At 47.0% G+C, this 23621-nt stretch overlaps 1 protein-coding gene and 1 pseudogene across 1 annotated transcript; both read left to right on the top strand.

Annotated features, from left to right (window-relative positions):
- The first annotated feature begins 4789 nt into the window (after positions 1–4789).
- Positions 4790–6165, top strand: LOC115325292 (annotated as a pseudogene).
- Positions 6166–6437: 272 nt separating this feature from the next.
- Positions 6438–7634, top strand: LOC120843600. The gene is made up of 2 exons (XM_042294268.1): positions 6438–6463; positions 6983–7634. The coding sequence occupies exons 1-2, from the start codon at positions 6438–6440 to the stop codon at positions 7632–7634; spliced, it is 678 nt and encodes a 225-aa protein (XP_042150202.1).
- The last annotated feature ends 15987 nt before the right edge of the window (positions 7635–23621 follow it).

The raw sequence follows: 23621 nt of genomic DNA, 5'->3' as shown, positions 1-23621 counted from the left end.
GACTCGACGTGGTCCTCTGCGTCGCCACGCACCGTTGACCCTGTCAAGATTTTGGTTCTATTTTTACAGAAAGGGAGCTACATTTTGTAATTTTACAAGAAAAAACTGACCTGTGAAATACACCTTTGACGAAAAGTATAGATTGCTAAATTCAGGTGTCGATTTTGCGGTCAATGTTAGATTGAGCCTGGTAGCTTGGGACCCCCTGTAGCTTAATCTAGATGATAAAATTTAATCAAATAAAATTATGAATTAATATATTAAACCAACCTTTTATTATTATTGTTTTGTTGGACGTCATGAGCCGCCTCGGGTTTACTAAGAATTATTCCGTGTGCACCCACTGAGACACGTTACTGACCTACGTTACCTTAGAATAAAAGTAACGCGTTATCGTTAACGATCAGAAGTAACGTCCGTTACTTTTGCGTTACTTCTTATTTATAAATTGAGGGTAGCAGCGTTATTATGGCGAGAGACTTTCTGTTTTTTTTCTCTAAAAATTGGGTCTTTTTGCGCGCGAAAAAAACACGCAATATTTTAAAGGTATGTGAAATCTGTGCAGTAATTAGTCACTTGGCGAATATACTTTGTTTCAGCTTAATTCTCGTCCCAGCCGACACTACGAGCTAATGGGACCAATCAAGCAGCGTCAAAAGTGCAAGTCACTAAGCCTCTTTCTATACGACTAGTTCAGCGATGATAAAAGAAAACGTACAGAAACACGAAGAACACCATGATAGTGCCCTTCTGACTCCGTCTTGTATAGCAACGTATAAAAACGAAGTTTAGAAAGACGAAAAACATTTAAGTGTACTCTTCTCAGGTCATGGAAGAATATGTAACGAGTAAAGTAACTACGTTACCACTTACTTGAAATAAGTAGCGAAGGTACGTTACCCTTTATTGTTTTGAAAAAGTAACGAGTACGTTACACTGGAAAAACATTTCGCCCCATTTTCCAGCAACAAGTTGTGGTTTAATATTGCCGATATTGTTTTCCGTTATCGACAAACTTGACCATGTGTTAGGACAAGGCATATAGTTTCGTAAAATTATAGAACGTCTCTAGCTCACATTACGGACAGCTATTCGTTTTTTTTTTTAACAGTAAAACTTGCGGCTTCAATATTTCTGGTGTAATATTCCGTTATCTAAAAACCGCGACGTCCGTAACAACAAGGTCTATATTTCGTTAAATGACGAAACGTCTGCAAACCACATCTTAGACGTATATCCGTGGGAAATATGGGTGCTGTCCGCACTAAATAAGAAAACACTATAACTTTCCGCCTTTTATGAAGCCATATCTACAAGCCATCTGTAGCAATCCTACACCTCCGATACATCAGGTGACTCACGTGGCAGAGCTCGAGCTTTGCAAGGGTGTCACCTGATGTATCGGTGGTGCAGGAGTAGTGCGCATGGCTCGTAGCTATGGCCTTCAAAAACACAGAAAGGTATAGTGCTTCAATATTTAGTGCAGAAAGCTTCCATGCTCAAGCAAGCCAAGGTCACGTGAAGCTTTCGGGTAGAGATTGGTAGGAAGAGTTCATAGCTACGTCATTCAATATATGAAACTGTATAATTATTCATCCTTGGACAAAACAAACAATAGTTCATGGTTTGCACACAAAAAAGAGCAGACAATCTGTTCTACACATTGCCAGGATTTTGTTTGTGTGAGATCAGCTGATTTCTATATATATAAAAAAGTGAAAGCCGTTTACAACTCCCTGTAACGCCAAATTGGAGCGCAGCTCTTGAGGAAGAGGAGGCAAGGGTACTGAGGGGAGGCTAGACCCCTCCTCCTCCTCTTCCTTCTCCTCCTCCTTCCCTCATTCTTGAATACGCTCCGGGGGGGGGGTCAGCTGACCTCGGTGGAGGGGGTCAAGTGACCTCGGGGAGGGGGTCACGTGATCTTTGGGGGGGGTCACGTGACTTGGGGAGACCTAAAGGGGTCACGTGACCTTTGGAGTCCTTTGGTCACGTGACCTTAGGGCGAGCTTAATGAGTCACGTGACTTTGGGGTGACCTTAGAGGGGTCACGTGACCTCGCGGTTACGCCGACGGCGACGCCGACGCCGCTCAAGCCGGAAACGGGCGCCTAAGAGCTGCCCTCTAAAACTGAAAAAAATTAGCACATTAAAACGTTTCGCCACAATACCTTTATTGGAAGAAGACAGGCTTTAAGTTGCTGGAAGTTTGGAGAAATTTTACATCATACTTGCCCTTGTGCTGGTTGTTTACATGCCACTTCATTCTTGTGCTTAGTTATCCTTCAATTGAAAACCTCTTGGGTATCTTTAGGTGACTGAATGAATTATCCTGGTCAGGCCAAGCCAGGACTCCCGTCCACGAAAAGCAGGGGCTGAAGCGGTATACTGCCTTGCCCGGGGGGCCCTGAAGGGTCCAAACGTACCCCGGGCTCAGCTCAACCACTAGAAACACCTCTTTTCCAGACACGGGTTAAGCCACGCACAAAGAGGCGTACACTGTAAATGAAAACCGTAAGTTAACAGCCTTTTTCAATACTGGAAAGCGCCGTGAGTGTCGCGCACGGGCAAATCGCCGTAGAGGCGATTTGCCCGTGTGCAGTTACGTGGCGAGTGTTACGAGTAAAAACACGTAACACTCGCCACGTTTGCTTTAGGGGAAGCTTTCTTGTTGGCAGATGTCTCATGTTAAGTGCCGTTCGTGCGAATGCGAAAATCTCTTTTGAACGGTGGAGGGAAACCCACCAGAAGGCCGGCGCACTCAGCTCGCGGACGAAGACATCCGAGCGAGGAGCGACCGTCCGTCACGTGATGTTTACTTCCCGGTCCGTACGCTCGCTCGCACGTGAAGCACCACAGCCGGTGAGGGCGGCAACTCTCTTCGTTGTCGCCGCGATCATCTGTCACCATTCAACCGCACTAAAAAGGTAAGCTAGCTCATTTTCGCATGTGCCTAGCGAGGTAACCGAAGTACAGAAGGAATCAAAGACGCGTAACTTAACGCAATAGCGCGGGCTGAGTCAGAAAACGCGCTAAATTATTTTGCTTTAGCTTCCCGACTCAGTTGCACGAGGGAAACCTATCCACGCATCAGACTCGACTCGATGGACGTGTGCAGGCACAGGGCTCTTCGCCATTGGTGTTTGGTTTGCTCTGGGCTGAGAAGGCTCTCCCGAACTCTTTCTGTTCGTCACTGTTTTGCTTTCGGGCGCAGTCACTTTTTCGCTTTCGGGCGCGGTAAGAACCGGAGAAATCCGATTTTAACATGAATGACTGAACCCCGCTCGTTGAATAATTAATAAGTGCTCTCGCGTACTGAATTTAAGAAGGCATGTCGTGTTTTCTCTAGTTTACACACTGATGTTTAGGACAATTGCTGAATCGCGTATCCCCGCTTGATCGCTGCAGCCCGAGTGCAGCCCGGGTGTGGCCGCACTCGGTCTGCCAAAAACGTCATTCGCCAAAAACGTTTTCTAAACCCAGTGTAAGCCAGGATACTTGCCGTTGAGAAGACGTGACAATTTTTAAGGAAGCTCAGTGCCGCAGAAAAAAGGCACAACTCGTCGAAAGCAAGTTTCGCCGGTCTCGCGGCGTGTTCAAAGCTTCCTTCGCAGGCGTGAATGCCGGTCAAGAATCGACACCGTGTGGATGTGTTTTGCGTAGGCAGTGTGACGCCGTTGTGCGCCGATGGCTGGTGTGGCTGAGACAAAGGATTTCTTGCGTCAGCTGAGCCATGAACGAGGATCCACGGTCTGAGATCAAAACTTCGGGAGCGCCGTGCCGGAGGACGATGGACTTAATAGAGAGTTTTAGGGAACCGGAACAAAATACGATCGATAAACAAAAACGATCGATACCTTGGATCGGGCGTGTGGACCGATCGTGTGCCCTGAAACGGCTTTGGGGGAACCGTATTTGCAGACGATAGCAGACGATCGGTACAGGTCGCGCCCCCTGGCAACGAAAACCTGCATCTGCCTCATCGAGAAAAGACAAATCGTGTGTTTGTACAAATCGCAAAAACTCAAGTAAATGAAGATCGCACCCTAATTATATAGAGAACCAAAAATATAGTATACCTACTTATAGTTCGTCTCGTTTTTTTACTGGAATGAATGCGCTTCCGTAATACAAAACCTGGCGCACCACGGCGTGTCGCCCCTGGCACAGCGAAGTTCTAAAATGTTCGTCTGATAAGAAGCAGACGAGCTTTCCGACAACATTAGCGCTCGATCTTTTTGACCAAGACTTGAAGTTGGCTCTATTCAGCGAAAGCAATTTAGAAAAAGTGATTTTGTACGACTGTCTGCGCACTAAGTGTGGCGTGAGTCTTTTTTGAACTTCCCGCTTTATATAAGCGAGGCACGAACGCGCGTGCCGTGGGGCCCGTGACTTGTGCAGAGGCACGAGGGAATAAACATCCTTTTTGGTTTGCCGTGACACGTAGTCAGTCGCATTTCTTTCGGGTGCCACCGAGCACCGATACACTAAGAGAAGGCGCTTGTTGGCGGCAAGGCATAGGACGTTCAACTTGGCATAGCTTTTGAGTATACAAAAAGTTGTGATACCAGGAATGGTGTGCCAGCGTATTTTTTTTTTCTTTTAGTTTACCAGATTTATATACTTGGGGAATAAAATAATGCCTCGACCGTACATGGTAGCTTGTTTTCTAACAAATCATGCGTTCTCAGCGGATAAGCTTTGCTGTTTTACATCAACCAAATATGATGTTTACACCAACCAGGTCCTGATATGCTGAAACGGTGCTATACAAACGGCTTCTATACAATAAATTGAGACTTTGAACTAAAATGCTTTCTGTCACCTCGGTGAATACGTTATACTCAAAGAAAGCTTGTCTTTCCGTGCTACACTGCAACGTCAGAAGTATTCACAAAAATGGAGACGTCCTTCTTGCTTTTCTATCCCAACACTCGTTTACTTATGATATAATAGGCATAACCGAGACGTGGCTAAAAAGTGACGATCATTTTGATATTCCTGGGTATGTTGTGGTTTCGCTACCTAGAAATGCAGTTCATAGAGGCGGTGGTGTTGCACTGTATATAAAATCGTCTATATTATTTAATGCGCTCCCTCATCTAACATGTTCAACTAATGATATAGAAGCTCTCTTTTTGGAACTTTGTTATGGTGTCGTGGTGGCTGTTGTATATAGACCGCCGGATTCATCTATGTCTTTGTTCCTAAATAAAATGGAAGATATTCTGACATTTATTTCACAAAGCAATAAGAAATCTGTCATTTGTGGTGACTTCAACATCGATTTGTGTAAAACTGTGCCCTCAGATTATCTACTTCTAACACAGTCATTTAACTTTAAGAATGTAATAACAGAACCAACAAGAGTGACACCCGATTCATCCACGCTCATTGACCACATCTTATGTAATCAAGACGCACACGACGGTGCTGTGTATATGAGACAAACATTGCCGACCACTTTCCAATATTCATATTTCTACCTATAAACGCTGAAGAAACACCTCACCTTAGTACACCCCATTTAAGGTATCGCATTAATTACGAACTTCTGCATAGAAAATTATCGGCATTTAACTTTGATTTACTATTCAATTCAGATATCAACATCGAATTTGGAAATTTTATCACCGTATTAAAAACTGCAATCGCTGATTCGTCGAGTGAATTAAGAAAACCACATTATTCAGAACCGATCTGCCCCTGGATGACTCGTCAAATTTTATGCGCACTTCAAGAGAAGAACATGTGGCAGCAGAAACTGAAACGTCATAAACATAATTCTTACTACTTGGCACAATACAAAATGCATCGCAACCTATCTTTATCACTGATAAGAACGCGTAAAAAAGAATATCACTCTAAACTTATATCCGAAAGTCATGGGGACTTCAAGAAAACGTGGAATGTGATTAACTCTGTTATTAAGCCAAGATCGCAAAAGCAAACAACTCCTGTTATAGTCACGGATGAGACTGCAGACGCATTCAACTCTTTCTTCATTAATATTGGAGACCACCTAGCTAACAACATTGCCGGCGGCAGTGCACATTCCGTTTCTCTACCTGACTTCCTTCCAAAAACTTTTATTTTTGAAGAAATTACGACTATAGAAATTATAAATCTAGTTAATTCAATGTCTAATAAAAAAATCTACAGGTTCTGATGGCATCTCAGTTAAGGTCTTAAAATGCAATATTGATGTACTTAGCTCTCCATTGGAACATATCTTTAACCATTCTATAACAGAAGGTGTATATACAGATTCACTAAAAATCGCTAAAGTCTGCCCAATACATAAATGTGGGAACGTTAATGAACCTGTAAATTATAGGCCTATATCAGTTTTAAGCACGATTAATACACTATTCGAAAGATTAATTGTACGACGCATTAACTCATTTTTAGAAAAATACAATATTATCACCCCGCATCAACATGGATTCCGTCCAAATAAGTCAACTGCTAGTGCTGTTATCTCTCTCTCTCAGAAAATAAATGAGTCCTTAAATGACAATAACATTAGTATCGGTGTATTCTTAGATATTAAAAAGGCATTTGATACCGTAGACCATAAAATTCTTCTTAATAAATTACAACGATATGGTTTCAGAGGTCACTCTTTAAATTTCTTTACAAGTTATTTGTCATCTCGTTCGCAATTCGTTTCTTTGTTAGATCATAAATCCTCGATGAGACAAATAAACACCGGAATTCCCCAGGGTTCTGTACTGGGACCGATACTTTTTTCATTGTACGTTAATGACTTACCTAACATGGCATTAAACTCTGACATAATAATGTACGCTGATGATACCGTCTTAATTTACACGGACCATTCATTGCATAACTTACAAAACACAATCAATCAAGAACTTACAGTTCTCCAGGAGTGGTTTAATTCTAACAAATTGACTTTAAATATAAATAAAACTAAGTATATAGTTTTTCGTTCCAATAAAAAAAGATGTTAATACCGACAGCTTCCGAATTTGCATCGGAAATTCAATCCTGGAAGAAGTTAGTTCATTTCAATATCTGGGAGTAACATTAGATTCTCATCTTCATTGGCAACAGCACATTATAAATACATGTAAAAAGTTAACGTACGCTTGTTATGTCTTACTGAAGGCGAGACAATGCTTTGACACTCCCACGATGAAACTTATATATGTTGCTATATTTCATAGTCATTTAACATATTGTATTGAGGCCTGGGGCGTAACTTATGACACTTACCTTTTGCCATTGATTAAATTACAGAAGAGAGCCCTCAGAATCTTGACATACTCCCACTATTCCCAACCGTCTCATATCATATTTCATCAACTTCACATTTTCACATTTCTGGAAATTAAACAATATAAGATTGCTTGCTTAATAAATAATATTTTAAAATCAAACAATCCACTGCCAGCGAACATCTTAATTAAGGGTAACCGATTAACAAGGGCGAACACATCTGGTCACTTTAACATACCACGGTCTCATAACGTATACGGCGAGCGACTGATGCAATCATGCGGAACTAAAATCTGGAACACTTTACCATCTTCAGTCACCCAGTCAGGCAACTTTAACAGCGCTTTGAAATACTATATTTTTTTAAATAGAACATCTCTCCCACCATCCTGAAACTCAATCGCATATTCTGTTATTGAATTCATAAAAATTCATTTCACTTTGAATACACTCGTGCTCCTCGTGTTTTTATTATATAATGTATAAATTACCGGATATAGTTGAACAAGTCACTTTCTACGTTTATTTTCTATTGTCTTTCTTGCTTTTTTTTCTTTTCCTTTTATTGTATTTCCAGTAATATTTCTTAAGAGTGCTGCCTTCCTAATATGTTATTATTAAGATGGGCCCAAACTAGCCAAAAGGCTATGGGCCCAGATGGTTCTCAATAAATTGTACGATGCAACTCATGACAATAAACTCGATTGATTGATTGATTGATTGAAAGCAAACTCGGTTTGGCTCAAGAACACGCTCGCGCGCGCTTATCATCAACATTCGAAGTCGTCTGCTAGCAATCCTGTCTCTTTCCCTCGAGGCCCAATGCAGATCGAGTATTGAGAAAGCTATGGACAAATAAAACTAGAAATATTAAATCTCGAAGAAAATACAAAAATAACCAAAATATAAACACTTTCTCAAGTTGATGCGGTCATTTTTCTTGTACAAAGATAATTCAATTCAATTTTCAACTTAATTCAATTTTTATTTTCAGATCAAGTCATACGAAATAAAGAGCTGGCCCACAAAAGCAGCATTCTGCTTGTATGTGGGGCCGGGCGACCAGCTAGAATACATGTTGTCAGAAAAAAAAAAAAAAAAACACTCCGCAGCACAAAAAAAATTGAAGAAACCCAAAATTAGCACCACAAATAAATACAAAAAGGAACACTTTAGAGCATGAAATATAGGTGTTTATAGCCAAGTCTACTCACGCAACCATGAAATAAAAGTACGAAATATCTCCAACGGTTAGGCTACGATATCTACAGCTCAGATGATTGACACCAATTCCTTAGTTTCCTTTTTAGTACCCTAGTGGATTCTATATTCATAAGGTACTCTGGGAGTTCGTTAAATAAGGAAGGAATGTAATGATTTCTGTTTTTCTTTCCATACAGTGTGTATATTTTTGAAATGACGTATCTTACAGTACGTCTCAAATCTCTATCTTTATTTACGAGGAGGTCAATCCGTTCCTTCGCTCCTCGCAACGAGAAGTTCTTTTTCAACCCTGCGTCATTCCAAAGGGCTGGAGTGAAAAAGGAGTAGCGCCTAGCACCTCCCGAAGTAGAAAGATGTATTCTGCTGTAAACCGCTTGCGAGGAGGCGGCGGAGGGACGGAGCTAGATGCGGCGCTCATGTTGCTCTCTTACGGTACAGATAGCAGACGATCACGGTCGTACGCCCGCGTACCGATCGTTGCGCCGTGTACGGTACGACCACGAAGAAATATAAAGCAAAACCTGTAACTTTACTGCTGTGCACCTATTAAAACTATCACCCAATATTCGAAGGGCTCGTTTTATAGGATATATGTGATTAGCATTTGTACAGAAAGTTTTAATTCATGCAGCATTTTTAAACTAAAAGGTATCCAGAGCCATGATGCAGAAGGCTGTTGCTCACTCTGTTGCCACTACAGAAAATCCTCAGTCATAACAGCAGCTGTAAAAAACGGGTGATAAGTGCTCGAAATGCACATCCACTGTTTGTAACAAAAAAAAAAAAAAAAAACTTATAAAAATGTAAAAAAAAAAAAATGCTTGGGCCAGTGGGATTGGAACTCTCCACTGTCGCTCCACTACGAGTTCAACAAATCGGCGCTCCAATCCACTGAGCTACCGAGCAGACGACTTTTGGCTACACTAAACACCAATTTATTTCAATTAAAGAAGTGGAACTGCGTTTTGGTCTTTATTCTTCTTCTTATTTGCTGACTCAAACTTTATTGACTTGCTGTCACACATGGCGCTCCTGCCAGGCACTGCCACGAGTTATTTTCTTCATGTTTGGAGCCCCGGCACGCTCCCTCCGCAAGCGAAAGAGCCGTTTTGCTAACCAAGCGAGACTGTCTATGTCGGCCATTGGCCGTGCCGGTCGTTCCTTACGGTTCGAACAGCGCATTACGGTAAAATCGCAGAAGACAGGCGCATGCGCAGTTCGTACCAGAGGGCCCATCGTACCGTATCGGATGTGCAAAGACGGTTCCCTAAAACTCTATAATAAAGAACTTGGCGACTTCCACTGCAGTCCCTACAGGAAGGGCTTTCGTTTCGGCGTACCGTGTGAGATAATCTGTGGCGACAATAATCCATCTGTTTCCTTGCGTCGATGGTGGGAAAGGACCAAGTACATCCATTCCTATCTGCTGGAACGGTACGGTCGGGGGAGCGATCGGATGCAGGAGACCTGCCGGCTTCGTCGGCGGTTTCTTGCGTCGCTGGCACTCGTGGCAGGACCGTGTGTAGAAGTGAACGGTCTTCGGCAGCTTCGGCCAGTAATACCTTTCACGAATTCGGGCCAGCTACGACTGTAACCAAGTTGTCGGGACATCGAGTCGTCGTGGCAGGCTTGGAAGATCTCCGCTCTAAGGTCGGTAGGGATTACCAGCAGCCATGGTGTGCTGTTGTCTCCGGAGTTCTCCTTGTGAAGTACACCTTGTCGGAGGACGCAAGTCGGCAGGGCTCTCGAGAAAACACGGGGGACAGTACCCCCTCGTCCTTCGAGGTGCTCGATTAGCGCGCGCAACTCAGGATCGTCTCTTTGACATCGTGCCATGTCGTCGGCGTTCACTGCACCTAGGAAGCACTCGTCGTCATCGTCGTTGCTGCTGCCGGAAGGTGTTTCGACGGGGGTTCTGGACAGGCAGTCGGCGTCGCTCTGCTTGCGGCTTGATTTGTAGACCACAGTTATGTTGAACTCTTGTAGTCGTAGACTCCATCGAGCGAGGCGTCCTGACGGGTCCTTGAGGTTCGCAAGCCAGCAAAGCGAGTGGTGGTCCGTGACTACACGGAACGGGCTCCTACAAATACGGACGAAAGTTCGTGATTGCCCAGACGACAGCAAGGCATTCTTTCTCAGTCGTGGAGTAATATTTCTCCGCCTTGGACAGTGTCCGACTTGCGTAGGCGATAACTCGCGCGGTGCCTTCTTGCACTTGAACCAGTACCGCGCCAAGTACAGCGTTCCTTGCGTTCGTGTGAATTTCGGTTTCCGCATCTTGATAGAAATGTCCTAGACCTGCAGGAGTCTGCAGTCGTCGCTTCAGCTCGTCGAATGCATGCTGCTGCTCCTCGGCCCATTCGAACTTCTCGGAGTCCTTTGTGAGGTTTGTGAGCGGTGCGGAAATCCTTGCAAAATCCCGGATGAAGCGCCGATAGTAGGCACATAGTCCAAGAAACCTTCGCACGGCCTTCTTGTTTGTCGGTGCTGGAAGTGCTGCGACGACGCAAGTCTTCTCTGGGTCGGGGCGCACGCCTTCGTTGCTAACCACGTGACCTAGGAACTTCAGTTCGTCATAGGCGAACCGACACTTTGGCGGTTTACGACGTCATCGAGGTAGACGAGACAGCTCTGCCACTTCAGTCCTGCCAGTACGGTGTTCATGACACGCTGGAAAGTTGCTGGAGCCGTGCACAGTCCCAAGGGAATCACCTTGAACTCGTACAGCCCATCTGGCGTGACGAAAGGTGTCTTCTCTCGGTCCCGTTCGTCGACTTCGATCTGCCAGTAGCCGCTCTTCAGGTCCATGGATGAAAAGTATCGGGAGTGGCGCAGCCGGTCTAACGTGTCGTCGATGCGGGGGAGTGGATAGACGTCTTTCTTCGTCACTGCGTTCAGCTGCCGGTAGTCCACGCAGAACCTAAGCGTTCCGTCCTTCTTCTTAACCAGCACGACTGGAGAGGCCCACGGACTGCTTGAAGGTTGGATTATGTCGTCGTTCAGCATCTTTTGCACTTGCTCCTGGGTCACCTCCCTTTCTTTAACGGAGATTCTGTACGGCGATCGATGCACAGGGCGCGCGTCGTCCTCGGTAACGATGCGGTGTGTCGCAACGGCGGTTTGGCGCACCCTCGACGACGTCGCGAAGCAGTCACTGCATTCGGCGAGGAGGTCACTTAGCTGCCGTTGTTTCGGGCCTGGAAGCTTGGGGTCAATGTCGAGCTGCGCTGGCGCCGTAATGTGTTGCTGAGGTGGGAATGATTCTTCAGCAATCGCGGCGATTTCGGCGGAGTTCCGAATTTCCTCGACGTGGCCTACAGCTGCACCTTTCGTGAGGTGTTGCGCTTTTTGTCGAAAGTTCGTCACGAAGACCACGGTGCGCCCATCCTGAAGTTCAGCCACTACTCTTGCGGCGCCTATTCCTCTTCCTATAAGTGAAGGTTGCCTTCAAGAACAACTTCGCCGCAGGTAGCTGCATCAGCCACTACGGGTGCGACAACACTTGATCGCGGCGGCAGGTTCACGTGGTCGGCAGCGACTCGGACGGCGGCTGACGCTGTTTCAGGTTTCTCTGAAGACGGAACCGGCTTGCGCAGCGTCCATCTGTTCTTATCAAGGTCGATGACGGCGCCGTATTCACACAGAAAGTCCATGCCGAGAATAACGTCTCTGGAACAGCCTTGTAGAACTGCAAACTTCACAGGGCACGTCTCACCGCGGATCTCGACGCGAGCAGTGCATCTCCCGATTGGTGTGATGAGGTGCCCTCAGGCGGTTCGTATTCGTGGTTCATCCCACGGCGTCGTGACTTTTCGAAGGCGGCGGGAGAGCCTCCCACTCAAGACTGAGTAGTCTGCTCCGGTGTCCACGAGCGCTGATGCGTCGTGGCCGTCGATGACGACGTTTAGGTTGTTGGACACCACTGCAGGGGCGTCCTTTTGGTCTCTGGTAGCGTTCGAGTGGGGGCTCCCCGACGTTCGTGGAGGCTCTTGGCGTCGGTCGTCTTCGGCAACTCCACCTCCAGGGGTTGCCGCGCCTGGTTTCCCCGGCGAGGAGCGAGGGGGGACATGCTTTCACGTCGGGGTCGGTGCATCGGCGAAGCTGGACGTCGCGGCGACGGCGACCGGAACTCTCGGCGGTACATAAGCTCGGGGGACTGAGGTCGTCGCAGGTACTCGTCGATCTCAGTAGGGCGTTCACCATGACGGGGGCGCGGGTCGTTCGGGTTTAACCCACGCAGCCCGAGTCGTCGGTATGGGCATCGGCGGTAGGTGTGGTCCACTTCCCCGCAATGGAAGCACAGAGGGCGTCGGTCGGGCGTTCGCCACACGTCGGTCTTGCGGGGGTGCGCGAGGCTCCGGACAGGCGTACTGTACCTGGTCGTCGTGGCGTCGGTCGTGCTGCCGCGCAGGAGACTGACGTCGGGGCGGCGCGACAAAGGTGCGACGAGGAGGCGGTGGCCGTCGGGCCACTGCGGCGTAACTCAACGTCGGTGGTTCCGGAGCGGTGCTGACGAGAACCTCAGGCTGCAGCGCTTGCTGGACTTCTTCCCTGACAATCTCGGCGATTGAGGGCGAAGCTTGGCTTGCGGCGGCAGGTAGAAACTTCTTGATCTCCTCCGAGACGACGTCCCGGATTATCTCGCGGATATCCGTGGTGTTGCTGCCGGAAGACGAAAACGCAACGACGCCGGGAACTCGGTAATAGTGGGCGGCTCGTGCTTGAAGGGCACGTTCGATGTTGGTGGCCTCCGTCATGAAGCCTTCGACGGTGGTAGGCGGGCTCCGCACAAGACCACCGAAAATGTTTTCCTTCACGCCGCGCATGAAGACTATGAGCTTCTTTGCTTCGGTGGCTTCAGGATCGGCGCGGTTGCTGAGTTGTAGGACATCTTCCACGAAGCTAACGACGCTCTCGTTAGGGCTAGGGATACTCGCTTGGAGAAGCTCTTCCGCGCGTTCCTTTCGTTGTTGGTTCGTGAATGTTCTTCGCTACTCAGCCTTGAGTTGCTCCCCGGAGTTGATTGATGCTTTATGGTTCTCGAACCAGTTCCGGGCGGTTGCTTCTAAGCCGAAGTAATCATTCTGGAGACACTATTCCGGTGTCCGCCCGTTGTGACAGGCCACTCGTACATACTGTTGGACCCAGTCGTCGATGTCTTCGTGGCTTTCGCCGTGGAAGGGAGCCGGTGTCCGAGAAGCGACGGTTAGGTAGACGACGGCAGGAGCGGCGTGGGTCTGCGACTGGTTGGCCATCAACGTCTTCTTCGGCTTGGGCTTGTCCAGCAGCAAACCGTACTCAGGATCCTCTCCCTTGGTGCGGCGGCTGGTCTGAGCTTCAAGTTCCGCGCTGAGTGGTCTTCTCACCGAGCCGGGAATTGGACTTGCACTGCGGGCCCTCGGAGGGGAATGCTGCACGGGCATGCGGTACCCAGCACCTTCACGAAAATGTCCCAGGTGGTGGCCAAAAACAATAAATAAACAGGAAGAAATAAACGTTTAGTGTGGCGAACTTGTGCCAAAAATAAAAGTGTACAAAAGATAATAACAGAGCGTCGCGGGCGTCGAAGTCGGCGTAGCAGCAGAGTCGAACGCTGGGGCGACACTGACTGCAGATCAGCACGCGGTGTCACTTATGTACGCGCGTTGGGTTCTGGAACAATCGGCCTAGATTGTTCGGCGACTGGAACATTCGGAACTCGATCAGACGAGAATGTTCTCAAACTCACGAGAACGCAATGTTGAAAGAACAAATAAAAGAGCATTCCACTGACTGGAATCGAACCCAGACTTTCCGCGCGACAGTCAAGCACGGTAACCACTCGGTCACGCGCGCGGTCGCTCGCCAACGAGCGTGGCAATATGTTGCCACGATTATTCAGCGGTTTCCCTGCGTCGCCTTCAGGAAAGGCCAAGTAGATTCATTCCAATCTACTGGAACGGTGTTATCGGGGGCGCGATCGGCTACATGAGGCCTGCCGGCTTCGTCGGCGGTTTCTTCCGTCGCTGGCACTCGTGGAACAACCGTGCGTAGAGGTGAACAGTCTTCGGGAGACTTAAACGGCTCAAATAAGGTAAGGAAGGAAGAGACAAAAGGAGGGAAAGAGCTCTGACTCACAACTGAGGTTTTAATGAAGAGGTCGTAAAAGATAAAAAAGATGTCATGTGTGGTAGCATTAATAAAGTAAGAAAGGGAGAAGCGGTAGGGTTCCAAAGTTAACCTCTCTCTGAGAGTCATTTTAAATTAATGACAATTTAATTATTAACCTTTTCCAAAGTGAATATATATCAATGTACAATTATACACATGTGAATGACAAAGATGACGGTGACCCAAAGGGTACACTCGCTATCACAAGAAGGAAAAAAAACCTTCCTTACCTTGTTTCCTTTGTTTAAGTCAACATGTCTAACCAACACACACAGCAACTAATTTTAGTCTCCTGGAGCTCGGGCCAGTAGTACTCCTCTCGGATCCCTGCGAGTCCTGCTGTAGCCAAGGTGACCCGAGGTCGGGTCGTTATGGAAGGCTTGGAAAATCTCTTCTCGAAGACTAGTAGGAATTACCAGGAGCCACGTCTAGTCAGGGGCGGATCCAGAACTCCGTCTTGGGGGAGGGGGGGGGGGAATTTGTAAGGATACTATTTTCCCATTCGACGGAGTGGTTTTCCAAGTTCAGAGTACAAGTGTGCCTGCTACGGTGCGAGCTACCCTATTTTGAACCCTCGTCCTTCAGTACCAAGCCTTCTACCATTTGGCAGGCCGGTAGTCGGTTTTATTTCGGGGGGGGGGGGGGGGAGGGGGGGGGGGGTGGCGACTTTGTTTGGGGAGGGCGGCCGCCCCCGTCACCCCCCCCCCCCCCCCCCCCCCCCCCCCCCCTTGTATCCGCCCCTGCGTCGAGTTGCTGTCCCCGAAGTTCTTTTTGTAGAGTAGACCTCTCCGGACGGCAAATCTTGGCAGGACACGTGAAAAGGCTCGGGGAATCTTACCCCCTCGTCCCTCCAAGTGGTCAATCAGTGCGTGCCGCTCAGGATTGTGTTGCCGGAGCGCTGCCCAAGAAACTTATCGTCGTCGTCGTCGTTTGTGGCACAGCCGGTAGCTGACTCAACGGGGGCTTTCGACGGGCAGTCGGCGGCGCTGTGATTTCGGCCTGATTTGTAGACCGCGGCCGCGTCGTACTCTTGAAGTCGTAGGCTCCATCAAGCGAGGCGTCCCGATTGGTCCATCAGGCTCGCTAACCAGTATAGCGAGTGGTCGGTGACCACTCGAAAAGGGCTTTCGTATAAGTATTGGCTGAATTTCGTGATGGTCCACACGACGGCAAGGCATTCTTTCGCGGTCGTCGAGTATGTTCTTTCCGAGTTCAACAACGTCCGACTAGCGTAGGCGATTACGCGCTCTGTAGCCACTGGTCGCTGGACTAGAACCGCGCCGAGTCCTTTACTGCTGGCGTCCGTGTGAACTTCTGTTTCGGCTGACTGGTCGAATTGGCCAAGAAAAGGTGGCGACTCGATTCGTCGCTTCAGCTTGTCTAATGCCAGTTGTTTTCCTTGTCCTCATTCGAAGTTTACGGTGTCTTTTGTGAGGTGCGTGAGCGGCGTGCCTCTCGTCAAAGAGTGAACTGTGAACTGTGGCTCGTGATTCTGCTGTCCTTTTGTTGGAGATTTTTTTTTTTTTTTTTGTGCTTCATTGGGACTATGCACTTTTTTAAAGGGGAGAATAATGCCGCGCGCGCACCTGACCAAGCAGGCAGCGCGCTCGTGGCCTAACGGTTATCGCGCTCGCATTCCACGCAAAAAGGCAGTGTTGGATGCCCTGCCGCGGGTACACAATTTTGTTGACTCTGTGATGTGATATTCTGGTATTGAGCAGGAGATCGAACTATAGGGGGCGCGTTATCGAGCTTGTTGTCACCAAAGCCCCGTGTTTCATTACACACCATAACAAAGGAATTGAACCTCGCCGAGCACGGTCTGGGAACGAGCGCTTCGCTGTGACCAGTGCTTCGGACACACGAGGAGCGGTCTTCGAATCGTCATTTTCGATTTCTTCGATCGACAACAAACAAGAAAATCCGGTTTGTTGCCCACACAGCTGAAGCATGCCGCCAGAGGCGTGACTGTTCCATCTCGTCCCCAATACTCGAGAACCGTGTTGCTTGTTTTAGGTCAGATTTTCATGAGCGCCGAACCCTGGCCGATTGTTCCAGAAGCTCACGCGTGTACAAAAGGGGCTCCGCGTGGCGAGCCAGAGTCAGTCTTGCCCCAACGTTACGCCGACTTTGACGCTCGCGACGCTTTGTTGTTATCTTCTGTTCCTTTTAAAGCCAAGCTGAATACCTCTACCAGCCAAGGAAATTTTCGTGTCATTGGCGTTGTGAGCAAAAAAACTCCAAGCGAACAGCTGAAGGCAAAACAGCATATCTCCTTTAAAATCAGGCAGACAGCATACAGCTCAGTATCCGTTTCAATAAAGAGAACCACAAAACAATCCTCGAAATCCATGAGGGACGCGTTCCCGTAAAGATTAGGTTTGCAGCTGCTTCGAAGGAGGTGGACGTCATTCTAAGCCCTCATGTGAAGTGCAAACCGCATGAGGGATGATAACGGCGCCTGCGAACAATGCGAAGCACGTTCCTTCTCCGCGGGTGTGTTTTCGTGTCGGCGATCTCACGGAAGAAAATACTTCAGAAGATTGAAGCGAAAAGTACAAACACCACGCATACAACGTACAGCACATATTGGTTTCAATAAAGAATAATCACAAAACAAGCATTGTAACCATATATTGAATGATAAGGAGCTCCTGAAAACTATGCGAAGCACGTAGCGCGCACCGCATACGTTTTCGGTGAAGATTACTGTTGCCCAAGCTGCCGCGGCGACGGCAGCATGCGACGTGGGGAGGAGATCTGAGGAGATTTGCGTTACACGCTCAAATTTCGTCAAATACGAGTCGAGATCGTCCCTTCTGTCATCGAAGGAAGGCATAAGCTTGTGAGGACTAGGAGATAGCGATATAGACGCGCGACAAGACCCGTCACTGCCATCTGTTCGTCCTATCTTGGTTGCGCTAGCCTCTGCAAGACAAATGTTTAATTCGATAATGCGTTGCTCATTTTCTGCATTGAGGCGCTGTGCTTCCCTCGCAGCAACCCTCTCTTCTCGTTGGCGTGCTCGCTCCTCGTCTACCCAAGCCCTCAACTCCGCTCCTGCCAGTCCCAACTCAGCGCCCAAAGACATTAACTCTTTAACCTCCATTATGATTAATTATTGTGACTTAGAAGAACGAAGGAACAGACAATATCTTGTCCTGTCGCGGACGCCAGTTAATTGTTGCAAAGGTCTTCGGGGTTAATAATTGACAAGATACAATATCCTTCGTTTTTCTTAAAACATTGTATTTACAAAAGAAAGCAAAGAGTTCATATGCTTATACTAAAATAAAAAAATAAAAACTTAGTCAAAGAAATGGAAGAAAGTAAAACGCAACAGTCACCATGTCTTTGAATCACCCTGTGCATCAGCGTGTCTTGTGTCTGAAGCTGTCGTTGTCGGCCCACAGTTGTGGCTGGCAGTCAGGAGCGGGAGCGGCTGGCTTCCGTCGATGACCCAAGAGTCACCGCACCAAGTGCTCGCGCAGTAGGAAGCCGGGCAGCGTAGGTTTCTATGCGCTGCCCTCGATGGAACAGGCTGCTGGTCAGAGAGTAGGAGCGAGCCGCCGATTCTCCTGGCCGATGGTGTCGTTACAGCCCCAGCACGTTCTCCCGGCCAGTCCTCTTCACGCTCTCCGTGCACGCACTACAAATCCCTTCTCTTCTTCGACACCTTCCTTCTCCCTCCGAGCGGATCCATGGGTTGACTTGCACTTCTTTTACACACTGAGTCACATCATCAATATCATTGTTGCCGCAAGACCGCGATGAATAGGCCACGCATAGTTAGGTCTCCCGAGGAGCAGCGTGAATAGAGCGGCAAAGGAAAAAGAAACGGCAATACGACCAGCGGCGGCGTGCTGCGACCGGCGGCGGCATTTCATATAGTGCAGTAGGCAATCGTTGCAGGTGATACCACAGATTCGCTGACCAACCACCTTGACAGCATGGATTGGAGCAAAATCTTTTTGTTAACCGTGCTCACAACCTATTACAACGATTAAACTGCAATTAAATGCAAAGTTGCAAGCGGTCTGGACAAGGATGACGAAAATAATCCCTGTAGAAAGGGAACAAGAGGGACAAAGGTCAAACACTAATTTCCACTATGTTTCAGAGGAGTATAGGTTTATACACCCCCCCCCCCCTCTTCCCGTCAAAGTCAAAAAGTCAAAAGTCAAAAGTCTTTATTTCTTTCCGTTTGGAGAGGGGAGGCAGAGAAAAAAGCAACTCAGTGTTGCTTGACGAGCCTTTGCCCCCCCTACAGCAGCAGAGAAAATGATATATACAAGTACACAAAAGCCCACAAATTCACAATCTCTACACCAAAAAGAGAACATAAGTGAGCTAAATCCTAAAAACGGTTCATGCTTTAACTATTCCGGAACGTATTTAAGAAAATCATTAACAAATACAGAAAGTACGTCCTTCCGAGTTCCACTTAAAATATTTATATTCAATTCAATGCAACAATTTTAAAGGCGCGGTAGTGTATATCTTAGCATTTGATCGCCTAGAGTGCGGTATGCACACGCATCTTCAGAACGAGTGTTCTAGAGAGTTTCCCTGAACTGAAGATTTGAGATCGATAAAAGTAAACTGTTGGTAGAAAACGACTTTTTTAGGAAAGGCTAATTTGTATCTATAGTGATTAGTAATTTGCACAATCTTAAATTTCCGATCCGTGTTTCCGATCAGGAATTAGAGGAGCTTGGAGGTTAAAACAAGCTTTTACTCAGCAGCATCGCAGATCGTTCCGCCTGGTTCGATCTCCCGCGCGTGAGTGTCCCCCGCGTGCCTCTGTATCCCCTGCGTTGCCGATGGCCCCATTGTTCGCTTGGCGCCATGTGTGCAGATAACGATACACGACACCTCCCTTTCTTGAGAACCGAGTCCCTTGCTTACAAGTTGAGACGCTGCGTTGGCCTCACTGCTTCGCCACTGCGTGTGGTTCGGCAGGCTTCTCGTGAACTGCATGCTTTCGCATTGATGCCATTGTTTCCCTGAGTTTCTGTCTGTAGGTGTGCCCTTGTACGACGCAAACTTCCACCAGCTGTCTGCATTATGTAAGATGTCGGAGTATGTGCAGTTCCCACAACGGTTCCTTGTTGTTGGGCCCCTTGTCTAATGTAAACTATTGCCCCTGGCTGCAAGGGAGATCTCTCCCTCACTCGGTGCCGAACATTGTAGTTCGCTGCTTCGTTTTCTCGGAGAGCTTTGTTCCGTTGTCGGTACCTGGATCCGTAACTCCATTTTGGTTGGAGTCTGTCAGGTATGTTAGTTTTTAATCTTCGGCCCATGAGAAGTTCCGCAGGTGAGTAACCCTCGGGACCCGGCGTTGCTCTGTGTGCCAGAAAACCTTCGGCAACGTTGTCGGATTTCCTGAGGATGTTCTTGGCTGTTTCAACTGCTCTCTCCGCCTCGCCATCGCTTTATGCGTAGTGTGGCCTAGATGTCACTTGCTCTACTCCCCAGTCACTCAGAAATCGTTTAAATTCAAGTGAACTGTATTCTGGGTTCTTGTCCGACCGAATCAAATCCGGGACGCCATAACGAGCGAACAGGTGATCGAGAAAATATGTGATATGCTTCGATTGTGTCTCATTAAGTTCTTCGAGTTAAAAAAACTTGGTGTAATAGTCTACAGCTATGTTGTAATTCTTTCCTTCAAGGTGGAACAAATCAGTGCCAACTACTTGCCATGGACGTTTTGGGAGAGGGGTCTGCAACAACTCTTCGCTTGGTACATGACGGTGTCTCCTCACAGGTAAGGCATCTGCTCACAAATACCTCAATATCCTGGCTGATTGCGGGTCACCATGCAGACTCTCTCGCCCTTGCTCGACATCTGACCATCCCCTGGTGTCCTGTGTCAAGGCGTTTTAACACTTCCTGGTGTAGTGTGGAGGGAAAGACGAGTCTAGTACCTTTTAGCAGGAGCCCCCTTACTACTGACAATTCGTCGGCCACGCTCGCAAATTTACGTACTGCTGGCGTTAATGTCTCTGATTTTGGCCATTTTGTTGAACAGTAGTGCATGGCGAGTGAAGTCGTTGCATCTTTTCGCAACTCGGCCCTGGTGTTGTTTAGCATCTCTGACGGGGCTGGCAGCTGCAGGATTGTCAAAAGTTCATACTCTTCGATGATTGAAAGAAGGTTCTTGCCAGAACACCGTAGTGGTTTTCGTGACAGCACGTCAGCAGTGTGCGTTTTCTTACCGGGTATGTGCGAGATTGTGAAATCTTACTCAAGTACTCGCATGCGAAACCGCTGGATTCTGGGTGTCATTTCGTCAATCCGCTTCGCCAAGAACAAAGACACCAATGGCTTATGATCGATCTCAATGTGGAAACGTAATCCGAGCACGTACATCCTGAAATGTTCGCGTGCCCGTGTTGCAGCGAGTGCTTCTTTTTCAACCTGGGCATACTTTTGCTCCCTAGGCGACAGCGCGCTCTTGAAGCGTATGCAACTGGCTGGCGTTTCCCTTCATCGTCTGTTTGGAGGAGCACGGCACCTAAGCCATACACGACGCATCCGCTGCTATTGTCAGAGGTTTCCGAAGATCGTAGTAACAGAGAACGGGAGTTGTCGTCAAGTCTCGCTTGATCTCCTCAACCCTTTTCGGCCACTCTTGGAAAAAACTGGAACCCCTGCAGCAATAACACCAAGCTCTTCATTTAAAATTCCTGCACGTATTTTTTTTTTCATTCCAAAAATAGTTTTATTGGTTTCATATGTTCGGTAAATGGCTGGAGCAAATGAAAGGTATTGTTACAAGAGCCATTGTCACTCTGCAGAATTTTATAACAAATACACGTATATTTGTCGTTTATGTATATCGGTCCCCCCTTCCAAAAAATAAAATAAAAATAAAACAAACGAGGGTGTAGTGAAGTTGGTCTTGGTAGGTTTTATTCATCGAGCTATATCTAAGCATGGGTCCAAGCATTATATTTGTTCTCACCCGTTATAAGCCCTGTAAATAAAAAAAAATCGTCACAAAAAATAAGAATGCAAACATTTTTCTGGATCGCGGTATGATAGCCGAGGCATGCACAAAATAGCATGTAACAAACGCGGACTTGGCACAACCGGTGGGATGCTCTTTTCTCGGACTTGATTCATGACACGTGCAGTCAAGCGGGGATATTTCTCAAATTCTTTGTCCCTGCTTTCTTTTATAATATGCCCTTCCACCTGTTCTGCGTTTTTGACCCTGGCCGGCGTAGCAGGACATGAGCGCCAGGGAACGGCCATGCAGTGTTATACGGAACGGCGTTCCTGGAACGCGCTCCTTTTAGGAGGAACGAAGGAACGCCGCCGTTCAAGTTTGCGTCAGTGGAACTGGAATGGGAACGCGTTACATTTTTACTGGAACGTAATAAGGAACTGCATTCCTTTTTTCCGTACAGTGGTGCAATTTTCATTTTATTTCTATAAGACAAATTCTAAAAGTATAAAAAATATTTTTTACGAGGAGCAGGAGCTCGTTAACTTTTTCGTTACTTATCTTAGGTTTTATTTTGTGTGGTCCTCGCTTGGTCAAAGTCAAGTGCAGGAGAGCTAGTGGACATTGATTCTTTTTTGACTGCCCGAGACTGCGGTACAGAAAGCAAAACTTTTAGTCGAAGGAAACGACACAGAAAGAGGCAAGTATCAAACTCAGCTACTTTCTTTGCTTCCACGAATCCTCATACACCCAAAAATCTAAGGCCGACTACAGCCATCGCTAAGCTTCCACAAGGAGACCTACAATAACAGCAAAATAATAGGTTACCAGATATTGAACGCTCCCTTGTATTCCGAACATTGGTCACTTAAAGGGATACTAAAGCAAATATCGCAGTATCCATAATAAGTGGCCCACGACCTTTCGACAAGAGAGCAGCCGCCGGTGTGCGCGAGGAGACGCAACGAAATTGACGTCTTAAGCCTCCATTCACGCTTAAGATGCAAGTGAAACGTCCGGTATCCGGGCAAAAGAAGGATAAAGAAAGGCTTTTCATCTCCAGAACTGAAAGCTACGTGCATGTTAGACCAATTAATTGCCTACCTTTTATACCAGACCTCACTGTGGAGATGAAAGGCATGTATTTATTCTCCTCAACCCCGGAGCCAACACATTTCACTGTCATATTAAAGGTGAACGTTGGACTATGACGTAACTTTCGTTGCGTGTGTTCACGAATACCCGCGGCTGCTCGTTCGTGCAAAAATCGTACACCACTTATTATGGACACTGTAATGCTTGGTTCAGCATCCATTTAAAATATACACAAAAATTAACTTTTAGTCCTCCCCTTGTCCCCCACTATCAAACTGGACAACGAATCCAACCTTAACGAAGAAGGACTTGTAGTTTTCAAGGCTGACCTTCCAAAAGCCTTACCCTCTTCTTCACTTGCTCGTATTGCCGACAGCAACATCGAAGAACCATTGTTGTTAAGTCGAACAAGGGACTTTGTTAGATTGAAACGTGCGAGGTGTTTTGCCATTAACACTACCAGACTGGAATAGCCTGCCAAACAGCATCCTGACCCAGATAGATCATAACATATTCATATGCCAACTGACCATCCATCTGCATTTGGACTAATAGCAAAGTCAATTTGTGTTTATAGATATGTTTTATTTGTGTATTTTTCTGTTTAATCGGCTGTTTTCCCTCAATATGAATTGTGGGTTTATTTTATTCCTGTTTTTGTTGCTTTATTTAACAATCTTCTCCAGCTTGTCACCCACTTTTTGTTTGTTTCTTTATATAACGTTTTTACAGCATGTACCCCCTCTTTGTGTAATGCCGGCAAGGGCCTTCAAGGTTTAATAACTGATGATGATGATGATTAATGTGGGTTAACAGTACATTTGGCTCGTCTAAATCGTCCACTACAGACGTGAATAAGGTTAAAAGCTGAACTTTTTAAACTTGAACATATCAATAAATGAAACCCTGCTTCCGCTTGTTTTCTTCTCCTGAGCCCTTCAATTACGGCATTCAAA

This window comes from Ixodes scapularis, unplaced genomic scaffold (assembly GCF_016920785.2).
Source record: "Ixodes scapularis isolate PalLabHiFi unplaced genomic scaffold, ASM1692078v2 PGA_scaffold5__190_contigs__length_132052651, whole genome shotgun sequence".
Classification (NCBI taxonomy): domain Eukaryota; kingdom Metazoa; phylum Arthropoda; class Arachnida; order Ixodida; family Ixodidae; genus Ixodes; species Ixodes scapularis.
Note: the sequence above shows the minus strand (reverse complement) of the source record. Positions and strands in the feature narration are given on the sequence as shown.

Bases quoted from the DNA above. Each gene is read 5' to 3' on its own strand.
- LOC120843600 (XM_042294268.1), top strand. From the start codon at position 6,438: ATGGATTCCGTCCAAATAAGTCAACT. The intron at 6,464-6,982 runs GCTAGTGCTGTT...TAATACCGACAG, and splicing joins TCCGTCCAAATAAGTCAACT to CTTCCGAATTTGCATCGGAA.